The 26,986-nt window shown below is 39.6% G+C and overlaps 6 protein-coding genes and 1 long non-coding RNA gene across 8 annotated transcripts; 5 read left to right on the top strand and 2 right to left on the bottom strand.

Moving 5' to 3' along the window:
* The first annotated feature begins 57 nt into the window (after positions 1 to 57).
* LOC5512567 (Bardet-Biedl syndrome 1 protein homolog) lies at positions 58 to 3,677 on the top strand. Its single transcript, XM_001632889.3, has 2 exons — positions 58 to 214; positions 531 to 3,677. The coding sequence occupies exons 1-2, from the start codon at positions 192 to 194 to the stop codon at positions 2,260 to 2,262; spliced, it is 1,755 nt and encodes a 584-aa protein (XP_001632939.2). The 5' UTR covers positions 58 to 191; the 3' UTR covers positions 2,263 to 3,677.
* Positions 3,678 to 4,628: 951 nt separating this feature from the next.
* Positions 4,629 to 6,295, bottom strand: LOC5512568. Its single transcript, XM_001632846.3, has 2 exons — positions 6,134 to 6,295; positions 4,629 to 5,814 (listed from the first exon to the last, which is right to left on the bottom strand). The coding sequence occupies exon 2, from the start codon at positions 5,810 to 5,812 to the stop codon at positions 4,742 to 4,744; it is 1,071 nt and encodes a 356-aa protein (XP_001632896.2). The 5' UTR covers positions 5,813 to 5,814; positions 6,134 to 6,295; the 3' UTR covers positions 4,629 to 4,741.
* Positions 6,296 to 11,106: 4,811 nt separating this feature from the next.
* LOC125561327 (salivary glue protein Sgs-3-like) lies at positions 11,107 to 13,085 on the top strand. The gene is made up of 2 exons (XM_048725459.1): positions 11,107 to 11,566; positions 12,279 to 13,085. The coding sequence occupies exons 1-2, from the start codon at positions 11,107 to 11,109 to the stop codon at positions 12,548 to 12,550; spliced, it is 732 nt and encodes a 243-aa protein (XP_048581416.1). The 3' UTR covers positions 12,551 to 13,085.
* Positions 13,086 to 14,100: 1,015 nt separating this feature from the next.
* Positions 14,101 to 16,474, bottom strand: LOC125561188. Its single transcript, XR_007307210.1, has 2 exons — positions 16,278 to 16,474; positions 14,101 to 16,151 (listed from the first exon to the last, which is right to left on the bottom strand). It is a non-coding gene; the product is annotated as an uncharacterized LOC125561188 (long non-coding RNA).
* LOC5512578 (dolichyl-diphosphooligosaccharide--protein glycosyltransferase 48 kDa subunit) lies at positions 16,473 to 22,119 on the top strand. Of its 2 annotated transcripts, XM_032382032.2 has the most exons (13): positions 16,473 to 16,700; positions 17,290 to 17,400; positions 17,726 to 17,812; positions 17,959 to 18,062; positions 18,140 to 18,234; positions 18,686 to 18,779; positions 19,184 to 19,231; positions 19,325 to 19,380; positions 19,652 to 19,696; positions 20,340 to 20,487; positions 20,923 to 21,046; positions 21,402 to 21,508; positions 21,900 to 22,119. In XM_032382032.2, exons 1-13 carry the CDS (start codon positions 16,547 to 16,549, stop codon positions 22,053 to 22,055), a joined length of 1,329 nt encoding a protein of 442 aa, XP_032237923.1. In that variant the 5' UTR covers positions 16,473 to 16,546; the 3' UTR covers positions 22,056 to 22,119. The 2 variants fall into 2 exon arrangements, with proteins under 2 accessions (XP_032237923.1, XP_001632938.1); XM_001632888.3 differs by lacking the exon at positions 19,325 to 19,380 and having other exon boundaries at positions 16,478 to 16,700; positions 19,184 to 19,287.
* Positions 22,120 to 23,195: 1,076 nt separating this feature from the next.
* Positions 23,196 to 25,364, top strand: LOC116618418 (integumentary mucin C.1; the record flags this gene model as incomplete). The annotated part of the gene is made up of 3 exons (XM_048725458.1): positions 23,196 to 23,543; positions 24,960 to 25,010; positions 25,317 to 25,364. Coding segments are annotated over exons 1-3 (447 nt in total), but the record flags the coding sequence as incomplete, so codon positions are not given.
* A 186-nt stretch (positions 25,365 to 25,550) lies between these two features.
* Positions 25,551 to 26,456, top strand: LOC125561326 (hepatitis A virus cellular receptor 1-like). Its single transcript, XM_048725457.1, has one exon. The coding sequence runs from the start codon at positions 25,551 to 25,553 to the stop codon at positions 26,454 to 26,456; it is 906 nt and encodes a 301-aa protein (XP_048581414.1).
* Positions 26,457 to 26,986: the final 530 nt, after the last annotated feature.

The raw sequence follows: 26,986 nt of genomic DNA, 5'->3' as shown, positions 1-26,986 counted from the left end.
GGTCTGTTGGAAGGCTCGGACGAATCAAATAGAGCTGTCTTGTGATCCCTGTCTACTGATAAACCGTGGAAAACTGGGGCGAGTACCAAGGGCACCGAAAGCGAAAAATCCGCCATGTTTTGTCGTTCCGCCCTCAAGTAAATAACAAAAACAAAAGTGGAATAAACCCATTTTGAAGAAGATTTCATATCATGGAAAGTACCACCAGTCTCAAGTACGTATCTTCAATTTACCTGTTGAAATTTACCGCATAGACAATCTTTTAAAAATGCATTTTTTTTCAGGTTTTGTTTCAAATTGTGTGCACCTGGCAACCAACCAAACTTGCCTTTGATGTCTTCGTATTCGGAAATAAAAACTTGTAAAACTGTGGCCATAATAGTTTATTTAAGTAACAGAGTGTATCAAAGCTCGTAGCATTTGTTCTGTTGCGTTTTATTCATGGTATTCCAATCAATATAAATGCTTTGAATTTGAGAAATAATTTCGAGTAAAATTAACTTATACACTAACAATAAAATTATCATTAGGGAAGACGATGTCTGGCTGAGTGCTCATCATGACCCAGTGTCCAGCCTTTACACTTTTTCTTCCTCAATCTCCCTCGCTGACCTGAATGCTGATGGTGACTTTAAGCTTCTGGTAGCCGACCTTGGAACAGGAACCTATGATATGAAGCTGAAGGTTTATAAGGGGACCAATCTGTTCATGGAGAGTGCTATAATTGATCTACCAACTGCCTTGGTTGCATTCTACATGGATACAAATGACCCTAGGACCCCAGCAGTAGCTGTTGCATCTGGGCCATTTATTTACGTCTACAAGAATCTCCGTCCTTACTTCAAGTTTACCCTCCCTCCACTTGAAGTGAATGCAGTTGAGCAGGATTTATGGAACCAAGCAAAGGAAGACCGCATTGATGTCCAGATGCTACGGGAAATGCTGGAGAGTTTGCGTAGTGAGGGCAGTGAAGGTTCTCTGACAGTGCGTTCTCTCAAGTTTCTCTCCTTACACCCAGAGGAAATGGAAGATTTTGCCAGCCTTCACAAAATGGCACCACTAAAGAGACAGACGGTTATCACTTGTATGAACACCATGAAGAAAAGTGTTGCTGACGAGGATGCTGTTAGCTGCTTGGTCATTGGTACAGAGAGCAAAGATATCTATATCCTAGATCCTGAAGCGTTCACAGTCCTCTCCAAAATGAGTCTTCTAAGCGTGCCTGCATTTATGTCAGTCTCAGGTTTATATGACGTGGAGTTTAGAGTGATTGTTGCCTGCAGAGATGGTAAAGTTTATACCCTAAAGCGTGGTAACAAGATTGCCAAAGCTAGCATAGAGTTGACTGCACAGGCTGTAGGCTTGGAACGCATTGGCAAAAACATCATTGTGGGATGCATGGATAATACCCTTGTTTGTTACTCTACCAAAGGGAAAAAGTTATGGACTGTTTATCTTCCAGCAAACATAGCCACTATGGCACTCATGGACTACAAGGCCAGAGGGTTTAAGGGTGTCATGGTTGCTCTTACAAATGGTGAAGTGCGTTTGTACAAAGACAAGTTCCTTGTTAACACTCTACAGATGCAGGATACTGTGACAGCCATCAGGTTTGGTCGATTTGGTAGGGAGGATAGTGCTCTTATTCTCATCACAAGGGGGGGTGGCTTTTATGTCAAAATTCTCAAGCGCACAGCCACCTTTGATGGCAAAGACCTTACCCCTGGACCGCCCTTGGCACAATCAGTCAAACTCAATGTACCAAAGAAAACCAAAGTGTTTGTAGACCAGACACTACGAGAGCGGGAAAGTGCTGTCTCCATGCATAGAATGTTCCAACATGATCTCTATCTCCTTCGGCTCACAGCGACCCGCTCATATGTGAATGCCCTTCAAAAGAGCCTAAACCCTGTATCCTCCTCAGCCCTTGAACCCCTCAAGCTATCAGCTCAAATACAAGGCATTGGCCCTGCCTTTAAGCTGACAGTCAATCTGCAGAACATCTCTCCTAGTGTGGCAATCACTAACCTTCTTATCACCTTCCAGCATGACGAGTCCCTGTATGCACTTGCTAAACCCTGCATTATTGTACCCCTTCTAGTACCTGGGTTGTCCTACTCATATGAGACTCTTGTGGAATGTATAAGTGATAAGGGGATCTCAGATGTTATCAAAGTGTTTGTTCTTCGTCAAGGGAAAAGTGTACCTATCATAACTGCTGTTATCAACATGCCTGTCAGCGAGGCTCTGGTCATTGTGTAGCCTTGACTGACTTCAGACAGTAGTTCTTGGAGGTGCATCTTATTAAAGCAAGAAGCTCTCAAATATGGCTATCCTTTATACCAAACATGCCTGTCACTGAGGCATCTTATTTAAACAGCATGTACATACACATAACTCAAATGAATATTATTTCTGTATACACTACATATTGTAGATAAAAGAATCCTACCATTCTTTTAAAGGTTCTTCAGAAAACCTTTAAACCACCTAATGCTAAATGTTCACCTCCAACAATTTTTTAACAACTAATAATGATATAATATTTGTGGGTTGTGAACATGAACATCAAGCTCATTTCAGTGAGCCTGCAGTATGTGCCGATGAGGCATAACAGTGGCTAAAGCCTAGTATAGATATTGCTGTAAAAAATTATGGGCCTTTTTTTTCCTAGCCACGTTGCATGCTTGTGAACCATTAAAATATTAAAACTTATATCATAAGTGTGTGGAGCAGAGCTTATTTCCCTTACCTATTGTTCCAGAAGAACAATGCTAGAATAATATATATATTCTTATATGAAAAAAAAAAACTAAGAATAAAGTGAGGATAAAGCCATTCAATCATTAGTGTGCAGATCAGTGAGATCATGGCAGCAAAATCCGACCCTAAATACACCTTAGGTTATGTTTCGCTTTTTCACCCTGTGTCAACGGGGCTAAGGTTTTACTGAGACTTAATAATGATATTTTATTTACACCTTTTGCAGTTACATAATTGACATGAATTGCAGGCAGAGCCATTAATGTTAATATATAATACATGACTTACGAGGCTGTATACTACATATACTGTGTATTACAAGCACTGCAAAAAAGATATGCAATTATGAGTTTCCACCATTGCGACAACATAAGCGAGAGAGTTGGAAAGCCAAAGGCTGCATTTGAAATTTTTGCCATGATCACGTGACACGGTTGTTGTGAACGTTGTTCGCCGGGTTTCATGGCCATTCCCTTCTGCTTACTGAGTACAACAGCATAATCTTCAATTTTGTGTAAAAATTAGTGCATTCATCACACCTATTCAATTCTTGTGAAATCTATTACCTGCGTCGATGTACTCGCCAAGCAAAGAACGATCTCGTGTTACCGAGGATAAAACATAATTATGGAAAGAGAACATTCGAGTACAGCGGCGCAAAACTCTGGAACTCGCTCCCACGAGAGACAAAGGAGTGTCGATCCGTTGGCTCCTTCGCTATGGCTCTCCAAAAATTAACATTGTAAATTCATGTATATAGATAATGTAAATAGATAATGTAGAAAGATAATGTATATAGATTTTTCCCAGTTCACCTAAATATCACTTTATTTATTTTTGTTTTCCCTGAGGGCCACGTGTAAATTATCTGTTTAGATATTAAGTGTTACCCCTAATAAAAGTCTATCTATCTATCTATCTATCTATCTATCTATCTATCTATCTATCTATCTATCTATCTATCTATCTATCTATCTATCTATCTATCTATCTATCTATCTATCTATCTATCTATCTATCTATCTATCTATCTATCTATCTATCTATCTATCTATCTATCTATCTATCTATCTATCTATCTATCTATCTATCTATCTATCTATCTATCTATCTATCTATCTATCTATCTATCTATCTATCTATCTATCTATCTATCTATCTATCTATCTATCTATCTATCTATCTATCTATCTATCTATCTATCTATCTATCTATCTATCTATCTATCTATCTATCTATCTATCTATCTATCTATCTATCTATCTATCTATCTATCTATCTATCTATCTATCTATCTATCTATCTATCTATCTATCTATCTATCTATCTATCTATCTATCTATCTATCTATCTATCTATCTATCTATCTATCTATCTATCTATCTATCTATCTATCTATCTATCTATCTATCTATCTATCTATCTATCTATCTATCTATCTATCTATCTATCTATCTATCTATCTATCTATCTATCTATCTATCTATCTATCTATCTATCTATCTATCTATCTATCTATCTATCTATCTATCTATCTATCTATCTATCTATCTATCTATCTATCTATCTATCTATCTATCTATAGACATCTTTAAAAGCATGCACTTTGAAAAAATGGTGCCCTTGAGGCTTGAAGAGCAGTCTTCTATGTGATGTAGCCCGGGGGAATCCCCATAAAAGTAAACATGGGTGATGGTCCTTTTTGGGTATGAAATTCTACTAAATCGTGCTATCACTTAGGGGGTCTCAAGCTAGTGGATCATCACACACTAATAACAACTGGGCAAGAATTCTGTCAGAAAAGTTATGTACTCGATGGTGGCGTCTTAAGAGTCGCAATTCAGGAAAACTGGAATTAATTTTTCTATGCTTAAAGATGGCTTTGACTACACCTCATGTGCTATCTATTAGGGGTAAGAAATGCTGTTGACCACACCCAAATGCCGCCCCTTAGGGTTTCTCTGATTCAGTCATGATATTAGTAACCTAACATATTATTATTGGTTGTAACCGCAGGACGAGAGGGGTACAGCTTACTGAGATCGGGGTGTAACCTCAGGAGGTCATCGACAACACCCCACCAATCTGGGTCGGGCCAGGCACAGCCCTTCTCCCATGGTTTGGGTCGACCAAAGATGTGCAGGATATAGGGCTTAGACGGCATTGCCCAGTCTCGCTTCCAGGCAATTACTGAGTAGCGGCGATGAATGTTTGTCCACGAAACTCCAGCGTTCGCGTAGAATAAACTAATTGAAATTTCATCTGCACCGGAGGTCGTTTTAAGACCGTCGCCAAATACAGCATCTTTTTTGATAAACTTGCAAAGATCGTTGAAATCCTTTAGGTCTGGCTGAAGAAGTACCATGGCTCCACATGCGACAAAGCTGTAAGACCTGACTGCGCGCTTCACTAGGTCTGGTGAGATAAGTTCACCATGCTTTGGCGGGTTGCCAGATCTGGTGAGATAGACGTTGGGTAAATTACCCCAGGGTCTGGCATTAGGGATGGCAAATATTGACGCTGGGGGCTGTAGCTCAAACAGATCATCACTGTTCTCTTTGACAATCATATCCGCGTCTATAAACAACACACGCTCATAATCCAGCTTGAGACAGTTCCACTTGGTGAACGAGGACTCGATCCAGTCGTTGTACATCCGTTGCTGCTTCTCAGACTTGAGTCTAGGACACGGATGTTGGATGTACTGCACCTCGATCACGTGATCGTACACGACGCACAGGTGTCGATAGGTAGAATGTGTGACGTCAGGTGTTACCATGCAGACAAGGTCATGGCGGGTTTCTACCATTCTCAGTGAGTGTGCGACAGCTAGAGCGCCCGCAGCGTACCCATCACCACACATGACGAGCGTTACCCATGCATAGCGAGACGCGGGGAAGTCCCGAGGTTTACGGGACGCGGGGAAGTCCCGAGGTTTACGGGACGCGGGGAAGTCCCGAGGGTAACGAGCCACGGGGAAGTCCCGAGGATGCACTTTAGGATGCAAATATAATTTCTCCGGGCTCCTTGAAGGGCTTTTGCGGGCCATAGCTGCAATACAAATACAAGAACGTTATTAAAAAGAACCTAAGAAGCAAGTGGTGAAGAAGAGAACGGAACGATTTCTTTTCTTCCTTCTGCTCTTGCGTCTCTTTCGCGCCTCCGAATTTCACACGCGCGTATAAACATGTTACGGGTTTCGCTTCCTATTTCGTCCCCTTAACTCCACTGTGAATAAAGCTGGCTTGACTATTGACTAAATAATTCGCGGCATTTTTCTCGGATCAGACATTGCTGGTTTCAATTTGTTGTTTTTTACAGATGAAAGGTTTTTCGATTTTGTTACGATTCTGATATCTGTTTCACTTACATTCTTTTCTTATTATGCGCTCTCGTGGATATTCGCTCGCTTAACGCTTGTTCGAATTTCCAATCGAGTTACGACTTCTGTCTTTCAGAGAAGCAGGTACAGTATGATATGATGATATAATCCATCAATTAACTTCTGCACGCTTTATATGGTCGAAAAAATCTGCAAGCAAAGCAAATTTTATTTGTATGCAGTAACCAAAATTTCCCTAGAAAATTAAAAGACGTCATACCAAGGGGTCTAATTCTAAGAAACGACAGTCTTCTTTCTAGAATCTTCCAAAGCATAGCAAACAATACCCAAAGCGCATTTCCTTTATTTTCTGTAATCGAACTGGTTGTACGGAATAGTCTAAGGACTAGTGAAGACGCCGTTTTATCTGCCGTTCCAAGTAAGTGTGCAAATGAAAATAAAAAACAATTCAGTCTCGTACCCAGACGCCGCGCGATGCATTTTGGAGAGGTTGCATGACTGTCAGGGTTCGGCTTCAGGGTCGGAATCCACTTCAGGGTTCCTGTGGATGTCCCCGCAACACCAAATAACGACTAGGTACGAGTCTGAAAACAATCGACTTCATTTGCATTTGGAACGGCACATGAAAACAAAGCGTCAAAACTATGTGGGGACTAATACTATACCATCCAATGGAATCGTGACAACCTGGCCACATGGTCTCGAGAATGAATTAACGATTATCCTTAAATGTTATTTGACCACTGAATTAATGATAGTCATTAATTCATTGTCATGCGCAAGGCGCGGATGCTAAGGTGTTGTTGAGCACATGGTTGACTACTCAAGCATTGAAGCAAGCGAGGATGACTGGTAAGCGAGGTCAAAACCTTTTGAAATACTTGGCTTAAAACGATTTGTTTTGTCAATTGTTCATTGAGCGTGAAATTTTTATTCAAATATTTGATCTCTCGTTTTGACAAACTTCGATTTCGTAGTTCAAATGCGGGAAAAGTATAAAGAAATCCTGATCGATAAGTACGATGATCTATCACGTGTGGAATGCTTCGATCGTTCAACGTGATCCGAAATATTTCTGAAATAAGCTTACAAAAGCAATGGAGCATATATTAGCTACCATGCGATAATACTCTTGTCCATGGTCCCCATACAGCTGCTTTATATCAAGAAGAAAGGTTCCCAAGTCAAAGTTGTTTGCACGTCTAAACCATCCCTGTTACATTATCTTCGGCTGCTAAACTGTTATAGCCAAGTTGGCTTAAATATGCGTACCAAATGTACTAATATGTTATTATAAACCAAATATATATTCCGAATAACATGCTTTCTATCAGCGCTATTTTATAATTCAGGATAAATTGCAGGAGTGATATTAGACATCTATTTAGATACTTCATCCATCCTTATGCAGGACTCCCGGATATTGTGATATTATCAGATAGTTTCTAATCAGATGCTATTAGATATCCATTTAAAGATACCCTCAAGATACCCTCCTCCTCTATGTGGGACCCCACGAACTCGATATTAAATATAATTATCCTCATTTTTACTAAGAGATTACATTGCCAGCAATAGTTTACACAGAATATATAAAAATATAGATTTTTTTTAGTGATATGTTATGAAATTCTGTTTATGGTAATGTTATGCTTACTTTACAGGCCATGCAAACTTTACAGGCCATGCAAACTTTACAGGCCATGCAAAAAAAACCTTTAATATATTGTAACACATTTTATTACTTTTCTATTAAAATACAAACCACAAACACCAAACAAGAAGATAGTACCGCGGCTTAAGGTATGACATACAGTGTTTGACTCAATAAGAAAGTCTCATCTTTTTTATAATTTATCATGTTTATAATACTGTATTAATAGTTACTGCTAGTCTTCTATGCATCATGTTTGTAAAATTAATTACGCTAAAGATTGAAAATTGCTGCTCTTTTTTCTCCAGGTATGCGCATAGAGTGATGGGATAGCCTCTATTGTAACATGGAAAGCAGACATTGTCCTGAGCATTATCTGCTTTACATGTCACAATGGTGGCCATTGTATTGAAGCGGATTGTCTCCAATTGATTCTGTGTGCATACCTGGATAAAAAAGAGCTTTGTTCTTAGTTGTATGATAATTTATTTTATTATAATTTCTGTTTTTATTACCATAGGCCTGTCCAGAATGTGGTACAAATTGTCCTACTGCATGTCGCAGCTGCAAAAATGAAAACTGCTCATACATTTTTGCAAAGAAGGTCAAGTCGAACCATGATGCTATTGAAAAGAAAGGGACAACCAACCCAACCAATCAAAAAGACATGATGTATTATAGGGTGTGTGATATTAACAATTACAATTAACATTTTTCATCTATTATATACCAAGTGTCAAAGTTCATGTTTTCTAGTATCTAATTTTGGTAGAGGGTGCATCACCTGAACTTGAAGAAATTTGACGGTTTCCCCAGGCAGCAATGATGGCAACAGTACAATTTAAGTACTGTGAATTAAACTAAACCGGAAGTCACACAACTTTTGCATTCATTTATGTCAATATTTACAAATGGTTTACATAGAGTTTGCTTTTTATTCCCTCGCATTTTGCATTCACATTGTGACACTTTTTATGATAATAAAGCTTTCATTGACTGGAACCTTGGGAAAGCATTGTTTTGTGTTAAAATAGCACAACAAAACCTGCTGTTTCCCTCAGTCCCAGTCAATAAAGTGTTAATTAATAGGTTTTCTTAAAGGTGCCAGCTCAACCACACTGTGCACCATGTGCAGATAAACATGTGTATGCAGAACCACCATATCGCATTTGGAACCTCTGTGTGTGAGCAAAAGAAGGGTGGACAATTATCCATTGTTTCCCAGTATGTTGTTATTTTGATACTTTCAAGGTGTGGTGCACATTGGGTGAGTTGGTCCCTCTAAACATAAATAGTAAAAATGCCAAAAATATTTTACATAAGAGATATTGAATTCTCCCCTTGGGTTGTAACACCTTTTCAAAAATCTCTGAAGACGGAATCGTTTTGTGTGGTATCTGGTAGAGCATGACTGTTCCCTTCAGATGCCTCTCACATCTAAGTTTAGGTGTAAGGTTGAATGCAATTTTCACCATTGTATGCCTCTGAATGGTGAGTGTGCCTAATTTTAAGCCATAATTTAGCCCAAGATTTATGTCTGCAAGAATGGTCAAGGATTACATAATTAATAAGTTATCATTTTGCATGACACAATAATAGTAATTAAGCGAATACATGCAGACATGCACACTCAGCAGTCTTCAGATTATGTAATCAGTTTATTATGTTGCAGCTAAATGTAGTCTAATAATGTATCCTTAGACTATTGCACTGTCAGCTTAAATTTAAGTTCTGTCCCCTCAAGTCACATTCTTGGAGCATGTTTCAAATTTCATACTCTGGCCTCACAGCATTGCATATTTATTTGATTCTAGGCAGACGTCCTGCATCAGAAACACCAAAATGACATTGTCATTTTGACATTTAAAAAACATGGTCTGGGCACAACAGTAGAGTGCTATGGCACAGAAGGTGCCGGTGCAGCCTTTGTTGGGCACAAGGGGGAGAAGCCTGCCCATGAACTTGGAAAAATGGTAAAGAAAATGTTTGAGACATTTATGGAAGGTGAGACTAAGGACTGGGAGATCACAAAACATGGAACCCCTGGTCCATGTACCACCTCCTTGGACCACCCCTAAAACTGCCTAAAAGCTGAGACAAAATGAATTTGTGTGAATAAATCTGGCACATTAGAGACCCTAAATGTCTGATACAGTCCAATATTTAATATAACAGCAGTCTATGTGCCTCTACCGCCATCTTGGAACATTATCCACTAACCATTCCTAATGAAGGGTATAAGAGGAATATATGTTGTAGGGGTGTAAAGAATGTCCCCACCCCAACCCATTCCCCCATATCCTTTATAAAGAGTTTGCTATTTGTTTTTCTCTTCTCACTTCAAACTTTTTTCATTTCTTACATAATTGATCTTGACACAATATCAAAATTTGTGTCCGCTCCACTATTTTATCAAAGCATTATTTCCATTTTCAAGTTTTAGTTGCATTATTGAATTTACAGTAACAAAAATGCTTGGGTAATTTTTAGTGATGGCCGAAGTTGTTGAAAAAGGTTGTTTAAGCTTTGTTTTTTGTGTTTTATCATTGTCATTATTATTGTTATTCACACAACTGGCTTTCAAAATGCTATAAAAAATTAGTCACAAATATGACTGAAAATGTTGAGGAAAATGATCAGTTGTACAAGTGATCCATAAAAGTCCAATATCAAACCATGATTTATGATACCACCCGATGTTTTTCTTATTTCAAGTGGCTCAAGGGTAATTTTCCAGAATTGCTTACTGTTTCCAAACTTGTGTGCTATCTGCTTGTTTTTGACCTTGTATGATGTTCAACGCTTGCAATCATAATTTAATTTTATAGAGCCATCATTAAATTAAAATATAACAGCAAGTACCCTGCTGGTTTCTTTATCTCAGCCACTACTCGCAGGGTATTTTCATATGGATATCTTATAGCCAAACCGCTGTATTTCGGTTAATATGCTACCCTCGGTAATTAAAGATTATTGTATTGTTGTTGCATTTACATTTTTCTCATTAACATATCATCGGTTTAGGTATTTTTAAAAAGACATCTATATACAGTCTAATAAAATGTAATGATGGCTTCATAAAATTAACTTTTACTAAGGTTGAACATAAAATCGGCAGGTATCCACCCAGTGTTTTGAAACAGTTGCAGGTCACCTTAAGCACAGAAAAGAAAAGGAAGAAGGAAAAGAAAAGGAAAAGTAGATACATCAAAACTCTAATGCAGTAGTGTATTTATTTGCAGAATACAGGAAGAAAAACAGGGTACCTGATCCAGAACCACCACAACCCTTCAGTTTTCAAGATGGTGCAACAGGTGCACCAATGCTAGCCGCACCTTCAACAGCTATGCCACATGCTGCTGCTGCCACTCCATCTAGCACAACACAAGTACCACCAGCACCTACAACATCTGGGCAACAGCCACCAGCACCTACAACAGCGACGCCACAGCCAACAGCACCTACAACAGCTACGCCAGAGCCAACAGCACCTACAACAGCTACGCCACAGCAACCAGCACCTACAAAAGCTGGGCAACAGCCAACAGCACCTACAACAGCTACGCCACAGCCAACAGCACCTACAACAGCTACGCCACAGCCACCAGCACCTACAAAAGCTGTGCCACAGCCAACAGCACCTACAACAGCTACGCCACAGCCAACAGCACATACAACAGCGACGCCACAGCCACAAGCACCTACAAGAGCTGTGCCACAGGCTGCTGCTACTCTTTGTAGCACAACAAAATCTACTTTGTCAGCATCAGCATCCCCACCGCCCTTCACTGTCACATCTAAAACAGGTATTCTTTGCAGGCACAACCGAAATAAAACAATATAGATCTCCTACTTGAAGATTAAAGAACAAAACAATATACAGTATAGAGCTAATAACACAGACAATCCATAGAATAATAGCATAGAGTGGTTTTCATCTACCTGTGATACAAAGTTTGACAGGAGCAATAGTGCAATATGCTATGTTAATTGTAATGTTCTGATACTGTATTTGACTAGGGCTATACTTCGGTTTATTCCGACATGATGAAAAGAGCGATCTGATAATATACTCTTATGTGTACATTGTACCACTACCACGAGCAAATTTTGATACTTGCACGTTTTTAGAATTCTCTTTGCACATACCCTGGGTACCAGAGGCTCCGAGCTTCAAGGCGGCGACGATTGCTTTGATCAACTCGTCGTACTTTGCACGGGGATGTGGAGGTTGATTTGGGTGCAGCGGCTAAATTTTGAACTTGATGAGATGCTTTTAAATCAAAGAAATGGCACTAATTAACGTGACCCAGCTGCACGCCTATGCAGCATGCAACTATAACTCAATGCAGCTACGGCACGCTAAGCAGTGCATTGCGCGAAAAGTTGACACTTGTCGAGTGCATTTTTTTCTGTAAGGGGGATAGTCATTTTGTTAAATATTTGACACTGGTAGCCTCCTCCAACCTGTTTTGCAAAGATATCTATTCAGTTCTATATTCTATTTATTTTTTGCAGATACGGTAATGTATAAAAAGGATGATATCTGGTTGGCTGCTGGGATTTTGATGCCACATTTAACTACCCTCCATGGCCATGAAATCCCCCCGAACCATGTGTGTGTTCAGCTCACATCAGTCAAGGATAACGTGGAAGCCCCTCTTGTTTTAGGGAATAGCATGGAGAACAGATATTTGCAAAAGGGGATGTTCTTTGCTCTACCAAAGGATTCCTTGTGTAAAGCAGTAATGGTAGGCCTGAACAGGTTAGCTTTACAGAAATTGTGTTGATGCACTAAACGTTTCTCCAGCAAATCATGGTGCCCCTGTAAGTTATGACTTTGTTGGGTTTTATTTGGCTGTATATCAAATAAACCTCCATACATTACCTGGCTATTTGAGCACTTACTCTCAAATGATGCTTTGCAAGTTTAGGAGCTACATCGGCCATCATCCACGTGTTGCTGGAGAAACGTTTGCTAAAACAGGTGTTAGATTTACCACTTGGCTTAAATTGCACCCTAGTTCCTAAAGTTGTGTGAGGAACTTAACCATTTCCGCATAAAAATAATTTTAAAGCAGTTTTCCCCTAACCTTTTGCGCAAAAACTGGCTATAAAATCATCTTGAGAAGGAAATCGAGAATTATATCCAGATAGACATATTTATTTCGCACTTCTAGCAATGTTCATATAGTATATCGTTATGTATTTGAGGGAGCAGGGCCCCTGGAATAACTATTCAGCTAACGGAGCCAGGGCGCTCAAAGTTGGTGTTTCATCTTCATATTTTTTAAATATTTATTCATCGGTGACTAGGGTGCAATTTAAACAAAGTGATAAAATCAAAACGTTTACCGCCAAGAAATCCAGAATCGGACTCCATACCTCTGTTTTTCATTAAAAAAATATATATGAAAAATAATTAGAAATTGATGCACAAATTTACACATCCGCGTAATTGTATCTATAAAGATTGTTGTGGAAACCACTCTATATCTACATTTTTAAATTAGCCACGTACTCTCTGATTGTCCCTTAGTAAGGTGATTATTTATGATTCTGAGACAGCTTAGATACAAGATATATTTTTACAAAAATGTAATAAATTCATTATATAAATTTATTTTATTTTGTACAGGTAGGGGCTTTTACATCAGTTACAGTTATGACATTTTGATGTCGCTGTCAATTTTTTCACTTATCAAAGTGATTATTTTCTGAATATTTAACAGCAGAGATTCAAGATGCATATATCATATATTTTTATAAAAATCAAATTATTTAAATTTCCGAAATAATTACTGCTGTTTTCTCAATTCTGTGAACTCTCACATGTAGCACTGAGAGGCTTAGTGACGTAAGGCAGGAGGTGGGTTTAACATTGTAAATCATTAGCGAGAATTCGCAGAATCATGGAAACTGCAGTAAATTATCAATTTTTTTAAGCTTTACTTATGGAAGAGCACTTTTTATGAACTTATTTTTGCAAATGCGCGAGTCCCTTTCCCTTTTATATCATTTATACACCTGCCTGTTTTAGACTTCTTCTCTCTTGCATTTGAAAAGTGGGACAAACTTTCTGCATTTTAACAAAGAGCTCTCAGAACAAAAATGGTGACCATTTGCCAACTTCAACTCAAATTATTTGTACCTAGGGTTTGAGCACCAATCTATGGAGTGCAAAATATTTATATTGCCATTAAACTAAAAAAACGTTTCTGTGATTTCATGTATTGGGATGACAAAGGCAGCGAAGTATTACATTGTAGAGAGAGATATCTATATTGAAGAGTTATTTTTATAAAACTATTTATAGATATGTCATAAAATTCACAGAACACATTATTAAAATAGTACTTTATTACAATTTTATTTACAAATTCCTTCAAATATCTAGTTTTGTTGACATTAAATAAAAAGTAAAAACAAACATTTGTTCAATTGCTGAATCAAACACAAATCACAGTATCCAACTTTGCGACTCTATTATTCATGTTCAAATTGATTTTAATTATACCATAAAGGACTATAAGCTACTTCCTCGTTGTTCCTTAACGTTTCCTAGTGCGAATCAAATGTTTCCGTTGGTACAATCATTTATTCCCTAATACGTTTATGCCATGTTCAAACAGTAAGGAAGCCCCGTTTCAATGGATGTTTGTTCTCGTTGACTCCAGAACTATTTCAAGGATCTTGCGATAAATAGGTTAATCAAATGTTGGGTGATATTTGCAATTTTATTTCGGAATAACTCAAATCCCGGCACCCAGAATTGGAAATTGATTAGTAGGTGCAATAAGAAATTGATACGTAGTCACCTAACGGTAAGGGGGGCTCCCACAAAAAAATGGTGTTACTTCATACTGCACATTGTTTTAATAAAATATTTTAATATATAAAATTTTTGCTATCTGCAATTAGAAGTATTTTGCTTTCTTTAATTTTAATTATTTAAAAATAAAGTCCCACGCCTACCATGCTATCTCTTAGGGGTCAATTTTATTTTTCTTATCGAGCACCCCCGTCATTTTTGTGGGAGTCCTCCCCCTCCCCGGGCATATAACAAAATGACCGTATAACAAAAAGGCCGTAGCGTCGTGCACACTAGATATAACAGCGTTTTATCGCAAACGTAAAAGTGAGAGAAAATGCACAGGAATTTTGTAACATGTTAATATCGCTTTATTTATGTATTTTCGTGCGCTCATTTTAGTAAATTTTAGCTTTTGATTGAATTTTGTTAGTGTGGCGCCGTACTTTGTCGCTAGTGTGCACTAGACTTAAATAAGATATAAAATAAATAAAATATTAAACTGTGATGATGACACCTCGCTTTTGTGAACCCATACCATATCAGGCCCCACTTTTTCATTTTGCATTAGTTGCACTATTTGAGTTAATCTTATTATATGCAAAGCGGTTTAAAGGGGCTATGTCAGGCTTAGTAAAGCACAATTTAAACAAAGTTATAAAATCAAAACGGTTTTTCTACAAACCTAGATGGATATTCCCAACGAACAAACGGTTACTGGTCTTGTTAAGCTTGGGCTAAATTACGCTATAACCGTGACGTAGCCTCTTTAAAAATGCTTCAATCTTTCTCGGGCACGGTATTCCTCGTTGCACCTTCTACAGAAGAAGAAGTCCAGGCAAGCATGTGTTGAGCTATTTCCCATGTTAAGGCACCTCTTGCACTCACTGATGTACTTGGGAGAACATCTCTCACGGCAAAATACATAGAAGGATTTCTCTAGAACTGGACAGCAGCATTTTCCTCGTTCCTTGGCACCACAAGCACGGCATTTTTCTATCATTTCCGCAAAGGTGTTAAGGGTACATGAAAACATCTCTTTTGAAGTAGCCAGTCATACGAAAACCGCTCTAGATACGCGTACCGTATGTTATCATAGTCAGGCGCATAGCGATGTCATTTTGGCAAGTACGCACGGGTACGCAGGTTTACCATTGTCAAAAGAATACTGAGCTCCGTTCGCTGATAACTATTTAATATTATTAATCGACAATAACGCGATAAAGGAGAATTTGACCATTCCATTAAAACAAATCATAATCCACCTATCGAGGAGCCCAAATTTGCTCTACCACAATCTGTCGTGTGAATCCTGTGAAAATTCGAGAATAATCTTTGGAAATCTAGGGTCACAATTAAATACCCTTATGGAAATCCATTGTGAAATTTGAATATCCCTGTAAAATTGCAGGATTTTTTCTGACCTTTATACGTCCCTTTGTTATTTCTGAGTCCCGTGGCTGGATCGGTAGAAAATAAAAATCGAACCGGTTTCCTCTTTCGCTTTGATTTTACTTCTTGCCGATCAAGCAAGTCTCTGCCTTCTTTGAGAAGTTCTTCTACGGATTTCTTTCTTTTACCTACAAAAAAATAGACGAGGAGGTAAAAAAAAATCGCCAAAGGCTCCCATCGTTTACACATATCCAAAAGAGCCTTTGATGATGGTCAGTAAAAGCTTAAACAGCGCCGAACTGCGTCCCACTTACCACGAGATTTGGGCGCCATATTGGATGTGATACCTAGACGCTGCGTCGAACGCTTTATAATTCACTTGTCCATGCGCATGACAATGAATTAATGACTATCATTAATTCAGTGGTCAAATAACATTTAAAGATAATCGTTAATTCATTCTCGAGACCATGTTGCCTGACAATGAAACTGATGGCGCTTTTGGCCGCTAGAGCCTGGAACGGCTGCTCCCCTTAACACGAAACCGAGGCTCTTCACTCTTCCACTTTCCGACCTTCTCAAAATGGCTGCATTGCACACGTGTCGTTTTGCCGGCTTTTGCCTTCTTTTCCTGCTTTCTTTCCTCCATTCCTCCTTTGCTGGTCAACGAACGCTTGTTCTTTTAGATAATGCTAACACCAAAGAGACTCATTCTATATTTTTCAGCTCTCTAAAAGGTAAGTTTGGCTTTATAATAACGCCATTGTTCTCTCGATTCTACACTTTTCTCTCAAAGAAAAACACGAATACGAATTCATCTCGGCTATAACCACTCTTTGATGGCCTGATAATAATGTCTGGGCATAATTAAGTCTTCCTTTGTAGCAACTTAGTCTTATACTTATTTTTATTTCACGAAAGCTATGATATGACGGTGTTGAGTAGAGTCGACCCTATAGTGCAAGTAAACTATCACCTGAAAAACCTGAAGAAGTATTCTTTTTATTTTGAAGTTGACCATCAATTCCTAGTGTAGTTTGTTGTAACGTAAAATTTGTTGTTTAGTTCTGAATAAGTAACTTAATATTCAGAACTAAACAATGTAATTTATAACTTAAGCTTACTACACTAGTAAACGAAATTGCAATCGTTAAACTACTTAAAGCTTGTTTGAAATAAAAAATAGAAACAATTGAAATTTATTTAACTTTTCTGTTAGTGAGTTGAGAATGCTGACGAAACTAAAAAAAGTTACTGATATTTGAACTGACTTTCAAGTTCAATGGTGTATGATGTCTTAAAAGAGTTTTTGTTTTGTGTTAATAGCCAAAGGTTATGAGCTCACCTTCAGGACTGCAGATGACGCAAGCCTAGCCCTCGTCAAGTATGGAGAATTTCTATATGACAACCTTGTCATTTTCTCCCCATCTGTGGAAGGTAATTTTAATGTGTCTTCTTTTTCCACTGTCAGTATAATCAATAATTTTCAGATGTCAAAGTGCATATTAGCGAATACCCACTGAGATAAATACTTCCTGAGACTTTTCACTGAGATGAAAAGTGGTTAATTAGAAAATCAGTGACCTTAGGTACTCAAAGCAAGTTTTCACTGGTAATTTATAATCTGCCTTTATTCCCTGTTTCTGCATGAAACATTGTCCATTATTTTGGAAAAGCTATTTTATCATAGTGTGACATTATGAAGTTTTTGTAATGGTTGAAATATAGATAATGTTCTAACTGGTTCCTGTTTCCATCACAGAGTTTGGAGGTTCCTTAAACGTCAGGGCAATTACTGACTTTATTGATGGAGGAGGAAATGTCCTTGTAGCTGCTAGCTCAGCCATTGGTAAAGACTTTATTTTAAAATTTGTCTATTGTAAAATCTAGTCATATTTCCAAAGCTATGGCTAAATAAGCTTGTGAACATTTTTTATAAGAGATTTTGTGGTTAGAACTTGGTTGTTTTGCTCAGCATTCTCTCATGTTATATAGGTGATCCTCTGCGTGAGCTGGGCAGTGAGTGTGGTGTGGAGTTTGATGAGGAAAAGACTGCAGTCATCGACCACATAAGTCATGATGTCAGTGACTTGGATCAGGTAGGATTTAAGCCTTTTCAGTGCTTTGGTATTTGAGTGAAGTATTTCCGATAAAACCTCATCGTTGTTTTCCCCAGCACACTCTGGTTGTTGCAGAACCAAGCAACGTCATCAAGGCAGATACTGTCACTGGCAAAACAGTCACCAGCCCTCTTCTCTTCAAGGGTGTAGGGTATGTGTTAATTCAAGAGCCTATAAGATGTTTATGGGTTCTATAATTAGTTGGATTTGTTGGTCTTTGGTCCCAGATTTTTTTTATCAGGTCTCTCACTCAGCAAAATAAAACACAAAGAATCCTGGGCTGTGTTCCATGGTCAGACATGATTATTATCACGTCTGCCTGAGGAACCTCTTATGTTTTTGCCTTTTGTCCACAAGGATTAGCTTACCTAATTTGTAAATTTTAATGCACACTTAATTTTTATGCACCATCACTGTTGATCCAACCTTTTATGCTACTGTATATGTTTGTGCAATTTGTTTTGACATTTGCATTAGATTTTTATTTATTTTGATGTTTCTATATTTTTTTGCTATGTAATTCCAGCTCAAAAGGTCTGAAAATAGATGCAGCTGTTAAATTGTATGTATGTAGATACCTGATAATCATGTTTGCCTTACAGTATGACTACTGACGTTGACAATCCACTTGTGCTAGAGGTGGTCACTGCCTCCTCTACAGCTTACTCCTACTACCCAGATGTCAAAATCACTGAGGTATACAAAAAAACTGTTACATTCTTTCTTTTTTTTGGGGGGGGGAGGTATATGGACTTCAGGATTTCGTTTTTGGAAGTGATTAGTTTCTATTAGGGTCAATTTTTGCTATTTTTTGTTAATTGATTTTTTGTATGAAATATTGGGTTCTGCCTTGCTTAGCATAATGTAGATAATGTAGATGGAAAGTCACTTTTGATGCCTGGGTTGGTTATTTAGTCCATAGAAAGAATTTGTTGTCATGCTGTATATCATGAATCAAAATGTATTGACATTAACCAAATTAACCATATTGTCCATTTTGTCAAACATTAATTTACACACATTGTATGTTGTATAATTGTTATTTATTATGATTAATATTATCATTTTTAATATTATTATTTTGTGTTTATTTCCACCAGTACCCTCATGCCGTTGGCAAGAGTACAGTTCTGGTTGCAGCACTCCAGGCCAGGAACAATGCTAGAGTAGTGTTCTCTGGCTCTCTAGACTTCTTCAGTGATGAGTGAGTATCTAACTCTTAGCATCTGTTAGCACTCCAGGCCAGGAACAATGCTAGAGTAGTGTTCTCTGGCTCTCTAGACTTCTTCAGTGATGAGTGAGTATCTAACTCTTAGCATCTGTTTCACCCATTATCTCCATTGACATCATTTGACATTACGCTGCATTGTTCACCCTGTTTTCCTTTTGTTCCACACACATTGAACCACCCTCAGACAAGGAGACAGACCGGGCACCCTTGAATAATCAGTGATTATTGGACCATGGTTTCTCTGGATTGCCCCTTTGTCTCCAACCCTTAACGTCAAAGTTTCTGATAGAGAGAGGATTTGGATTGTTGGGTAATTAATTATTTTTCTGCTTCTTAGATTCTTCCAGCGTTCTGTGCAGAGCTCTAAGGCTGGCTCCAAGAAGTAAGTACTATACAACTGTGTAAAATATCCAATTTTGCTAGGCAAGTTTGCTACATTTTGTTACAAAACTAATGGGATATTTTCCCTTCCCCCTCCTCAATGTTGGAGGGCGAATGTTCACCTAGCGACTGCTTGTGTTTTGAGCTGAAAAAATCGCCTCTAAGGGTTGAAGGTTGTTTGTGTGTTTTGCTCAAAACCTAGTCGCTTTTCGTAATGATGATTCGACTTATGATGGTAATTCTAGTGTGGCTTTTAGTTTTATTCCCAATACGAGTTTTAAGCTCTAAATGATCTGTTGTTTTCAAACATAAATTTGTTTAACCAGGTTCAAAAGCAAATTGTTGCTCAATGTATGCTCAATAACTTATATATATTCTAGAATAAATAAGCTAGAACAAATTCCGCTAAAGTATAATCGGTGTAGATCACTTGATAAGTAACCTGTGACACGAGGACACTTGGTTCCTCGCTGTTGACAACTCAACTAAGGTAAAGTGAGCTTGTGTAACTGCACAAAAAGTCAACCAGGACCAACCTGGGTTCAGTTAACCGAGACTCAACCTCAGTTGGCATCCTAATGTAACCACAGCATTAATTTTGTTGTGGATTGTAGATACTAAAGGCCATGTTTCCTTCTTATCAGGTTTGACAAGTCAGGCAATCAGGATCTAGCCCTTGCGGTGACTGACTGGGTGTTTAAACAGCGTGGGGTGCTGCGTGTGGGTGAAGTCAAGCACCACAAGGTGGGAGAAGACAACCCTCCTGCTGCCTACACCATTGAAGACAATGTGGTAAGTGTACTGAAGTTACTAGGGTTTATTTGGAATTTGTAATACATTGAAGCATTTTTTATCTATAGAGTATGTACATAACTATACCTTATTTAGGGGGGAATTAATAATAATTTGATAATTTAATATAGCATTATAAAAATCTCAATGAGATTGTGCCAGGCTTCAGACTTCTGCAGTCCCCTTTTGTTGTACACACATAATAACAAGATCTCTTAACCCCCACAAGGGGGGGGGGGGGGGGTTACAGCTGTGGCTCATTATAAGGAAACAAGAGTCCATTTAACTGCATGCACGACCTTGCACAAAACAGACATGACATAACTGGTTTGCACTTGATAAAGACAGCAAGAGCTAGAGTCTACTAGGTTTGATATTCCTAGGGATTAACTAAAATAATAGAATAACTAACGTTATTGCTGTTTCTCTGCACAGTTTTACAGCATCCAGATTGAGGAGATGATTGGCAACAAGTGGCAGCCATACCAGGCCTCCGATGTGCAGATGGAATTCTTCAGGATTGATCCTTTTATCAGGACCACACTCAACCGAACCAGAGGTAGATTTTCCACAGATTTGAACCGGGGGTTGGGTTGGGTTGGGAGGTCGAGACAGGCAAAGCGAGTGTGCAGACTGTTTTCATCAAATGTGTTGCGTTGTGTCTGAGCCACCCACTAATCAACCAATGTTCGTCCGCTTATCAACCAATATGAGTGCACGCATGTAATACCGTAATAAAATGTTTTATTGATATAGACCACTATGGTAACATATTTTTAGAATCTTAAAAAATTCTTTTACCCGTACATTTACTTTTACCAGTACTTTTTTATTCATTTTTTACCACCTTAATGTTGCAAATGTTGTATATGACTGTTGACATTGTATATTAATTTTATTGTTGTTGACGACAGATGGACTGTTTACTGCCCACTTTAAGCTGCCTGATGTGTATGGAGTGTTCCAGTTCAAGGTTGAGTACAACCGCGTTGGCTACTCCTACCTGTCTAGCAAGACACAGGTATGTAAGCTGATAGGGGATTGTCTTAGCACAGCGAATAAAAAAAACTGATGCTGAGACAAGCACTTGTTACATTTATCTTTTTATCCTGAGTCTTGTTACAAGATCCTCACATCAAACACAGTCACAACGTCCTGCCAGTTTGCTATGCAACCCTGCATTCGCAAAGTGGAACAGTCCTCTGCATTCTTATTAATATAATTATAGAATGTGAATATTATCAATATTTTAGCATTTTTATATATGTTAATCTTCACGCCCATATATGTATTTTTATTCCTTGTCTCAACTTCCAATACCATTACAGGCTAATACTGTAGGATTTAAAGTCTGCTACTGTAGATACACTCTCTAACTTTTCTTTTTTAATTTCTGTTTTCTTGTTGTACAGGTGTCTGTGCGACCCAAGCAACACACCCAGTATGAGAGGTTCATCCCCTCGGCCTACCCATATTACGCCAGCGCTTTCTCCATGATGCTAGGAGTGTTTGTATTTGCTATTGTGTTCCTTCATCACAGAGATGACGGCAAAGTTAAGGCAGAGTAGCATGCCTCTTATTCCAGCGGCTTCGATTTGTACTGAATGAAATAAAACTTTTGTTATAATTGTTTATGTGTGTCTGCTGATTTGTAAATTTGACGAGTTTGTGTAATTTTTCTATTGTCTGTTTAGAATACCATAGATTAACCATCACTGCCTCCACAGCCACCACCACTACACCTTAATCATAATGGTTTCCATCATCTTATTGTCGTCATCATCACTACAGATCACCTACATCATCACCACTGCTCACAAAACCACCATCACAACCACTATGCCTACACTACCAACCAACACCACTTCTACTGCCGTCATCACACTACTACTTACACCACAGTCACCACCATAGCTACAACCATCATTACTACTGATACTACTTACAACACCACCAGGGGCCGGTTCCTGAAAAGCCGATTAGCGCTAACCCAGGGTTAAATTAACCCTAACCCACGATTAAGTGTTTACCTCCGGATTAGTTCTGTTCCCGAAACGCTGATTAGCGCTAACTCTTGATTAGTTCGGAGGTAAAATCTAACCCTGCTCGCGAGGTGGGTTAACTCGCTTACCTACGGTTTAGTTTGCGTAACACAGGCCATCTAAACTTTGAAGTAGAACTAAAGTTTCATAAAATGAAGTTGCCGACAAAAAGAATGAAGCTACACTAAAACAATTTAGGGATCAAATTTCCTAGCATTTCGCTTTGTTATGCTACCTTCGTTGAGATGCTGACTCGAAAATTGTGCTGGGACAGCCGGAAAGTTACATGAAATTTATTTTTGAAATGAATCTGTCTCGCTAGTGTCACGCACAAACTCGAATCGTGCAAATGACATTTTTGGCAATGAAATGGAGGTAATAACAGGTGATGTAGAGGTGTTTTTGGGGCTCTGCGAAAATAAAACCAGCAAAGGTAAATTTGTGTTGCTCTCTATTAATCTACTGGGTATGCTGTGTGAATTCTACACCTCAAACCAGTTTTTCCCAGGGTTAGTAAAGCGGGGGATTACTTGGCTTTCACGGTGAGTTATCCGTAGGTTAGCTAACCTACGATTAGCGGATTTTAACCCGGGGTTAGGCGCTGATCTAGGGTAAAGTTAATCGGCCTCAGACGTGTACTCGTGAAACCCCCTTGGCGGCCAAAATATGTGCCATTATTACAGAATCTTCAATTACTATGTTCTTTACTGCGTGTACCCCCCTCAGCCAATCCTGGATACTTTCCAGCCCACCGTCATCACTACATATGGCTACTATACCAACCAACTGCACTTCTACCATCATCACCTCACCGCTACTAAAGCCACAGTCACCACCATCACAGCTACCACCATCGTCACAATGGTCTTCATCTCTGTGATCAACACTACTGCTACCATCTACTACTACTACTACTACAATACCACAAACACCGCTATTCTACTGTCACCATCACACGGCCACACCCACCACCATCCTTATAATGGTCTTCATCATCTAATCATCATCATCTCCGTGATCATAACCACCCCCATTACCACTACAACCTTCACTACTACTGCTACTAAAGCCACTACTACAATAACTAACACCACTACTACCACCAATATCATCACCACCACTACCACCAATATCATCACAACCACTACCACCAATATCATCACAACCACTACCACCAATATCATCACAACCACTACCCCCAATATCATCACCACCACTACTCCCAATATCATCACAACCACTACTCCCAATATCATCACCACCACTACCACCAATATCATCACAACCACTACTCCCAATATCATCACAACCACTACTCCCAATATCATCACCACCACTACCACCAATATCATCACAACCACTACTCCCAATATCATCACCACCACTACCACCAATATCATCACAACCACTACTCCCAATATCATCACCACCACTACCACCAATATCATCACCACCACTACCCCCAATATCATCACCACCACTACCCCCAATATCATCACCACCACTACTCCCAATATCATCACAACCACTACTCCCAATATCATCACCACCACTACCACCAATATCATCACAACCACTACTCCCAATATCATCACCACCACTACCACCAATATCATCACCACCACTACTCCCAATATCATCACAACCACTACCCCCACCACTACCCCCAATATCATCACAACCACTACCCCCAATATCATCACCACCACTACCCCCAATATCATCACAACCACTACTCCCACCACTACCACCAATATCATCACAACCACTACTCCCACCACTACCACCAATATCATCACAACCACTACTCCCACCACTACCACCAATATCATCACCACCACTACTCCCACCACTACCACCAATATCATCACAACCACTACTCCCACCACTACCACCAATATCATCACCACCACTACTCCCACCACTACCCCCAATATCATCACCACCACTACCCCCAATATCATCACCACCACTACCCCCAATATCATCACCACCACTACCCCCACCACTACCACCAATATCATCACAACCACTACTCCCACCACTACCACCAATATCATCACCACCACTACCCCCACCACTACCACCAATATCATCACAACCACTACTCCCACCACTACCACCAATATCATCACCACCACTACTCCCACCACTACCCCCAATATCATCACCACCACTACCCCCAATATCATCACCACCACTACCCCCAATATCATCACCACCACTACCCCCACCACTACCACCAATATCATCACAACCACTACTCCCACCACTACCACCAATATCATCACCACCACTACTCCCACCACTACCACCAATATCATCACCACCACTACCACCAATATCATCACCACCACTACCCCCAATATCATCACCACCACTACCCCCACCACTACCACCAATATCATCACAACCACTACTCCCACCACTACCACCAATATCATCACAACCACTACTCCCACCACTACCACCAATATCATCACCACCACTACTCCCACCACTACCACCAATATCATCACCACCACTACTCCCACCACTACCACCAATATCATCACCACCACTACTCCCACCACTACCACCAATATCATCACCACCACTACCACCAATATCATCACCACCACTACCCCCAATATCATCACCACCACTACCCCCACCACTACCACCAATATCATCACAACCACTACTCCCACCACTACCACCAATATCATCACAACCACTACTCCCACCACTACCACCAATATCATCACCACCACTACTCCCACCACTACCACCAATATCATCACCACCACTACTCCCACCACTACCACCAATATCATCACAACCACTACTCCCACCACTACCACCAATATCATCACCACCACTACTCCCACCACTACCCCCAATATCATCACCACCACTACCCCCAATATCATCACCACCACTACTTCTATAATAGTTAACACCACTACTACCACCAATATCATCACAACCACTACTTCCACCACTACCACTAATATCATCACAACCACTGCTTTCACTAGCATGCCAACCAGCACTAACATCATCACTGCTTTCACTAGCATGCCAACCAGCACTTACATCACCACTGCTTTCACTAGCATGCCAACCAGCACTTACATCACCACTGCTTTCACTATCATGCCAACCAGCACTTACATCACCACTGCTTTCACTAGCATGCCAACCAGCACTTACATCATCACTGCTTTCACTAGCATGCCAACCAGCACTTACATCATCACTGCTTTCACTAGCATGCCAACCAGCACTTACATCACCACTGCTTTCACTAGCATGCCAACCAGCACTTACATCACCACTGCTTTCACTAGCATGCCAACCAGCACTTACATCACCACTGCTTTCACTAGCATGCCAACCAGCACTTACATCACCACTGCTTTCACTAGCATGCCAACCAGCACTTACATCACCACTGCTTTCACTAGCATGCCAACCAGCACTTACATCATCACTGCTTTCACTAGCATGCCAACCAGCACTTACATCACCACTGCTTTCACTATCATGCCAACCAACACTTACATCACCACTGCTTTCACTATCATGCCAACCAACACTTACATCACAACTGCTTTCACTAGCATGCCAACCAACACTTACATCATCACTGCTTTCACTAGCATGCCAACCAGCACTTACATCACCACTGCTTTCACTATCATGCCAACCAACACTTACATCACCACTGCTTTCACTATCATGCCAACCAACACTTACATCATCACTGCTTTCACTAGCATGCCAACCAGCACTTACATCACCACTGCTTTCACTAGCATGCCAACCAGCACTTACATCATCACTGCTTTCACTAGCATGCCAACCAGCACTTACATCACCACTGCTTTCACTAGCATGCCAACCAGCACTTACATCATCACCAACGCTGCTACCAACACCTGAGTCACCACTACAACCAGTAGCATGGCTACCCCAATAATCCACCATCCGCATCCGACACTCCACAGTGGTCTGTCCCACCCTCACATCGTCAAGTACTACAGCCAAAGAGGCGGAAGCGCCTGTTTTTGCCATCTGGCAAACGTCAAACTTGCTACTTGAAGACAATTTCTAGAGGAGAGAGAAAACATGTTATCGTTATAGTCTCACATAATCATAACTTAGGTCGGGAAGTTAAAACTGTCGCTTGGGCGAATTTCAAGTAAAATACTGTACATCCAATAAAATACAAAACAAAAAAATACAAAACGTCTTTCATCAAAACGGATCTATTCTGCAAAATATCTGTTCCGCAGCCCGTTTTTTTTTTTTTTCTGGCTGTGTAGATGTTTGACCCCTCGGTTGCTGGGAAAAAAATCGTGCGGAATGGTTCTGCTTGCAAAAGTTCAACTGGGATTACATTTTTGACACTTTAAAATGGATATTTTCGACATCAGAAATATTCGAACGACGAAATATGCCATTTTAACATG

This window comes from Nematostella vectensis, chromosome 3 (assembly GCF_932526225.1).
Source record: "Nematostella vectensis chromosome 3, jaNemVect1.1, whole genome shotgun sequence".
In the NCBI taxonomy this organism is placed as follows: Eukaryota; Metazoa; Cnidaria; class Anthozoa; order Actiniaria; family Edwardsiidae; genus Nematostella; species Nematostella vectensis.
This window is presented reverse-complemented; position numbering and strand designations above follow the sequence as displayed.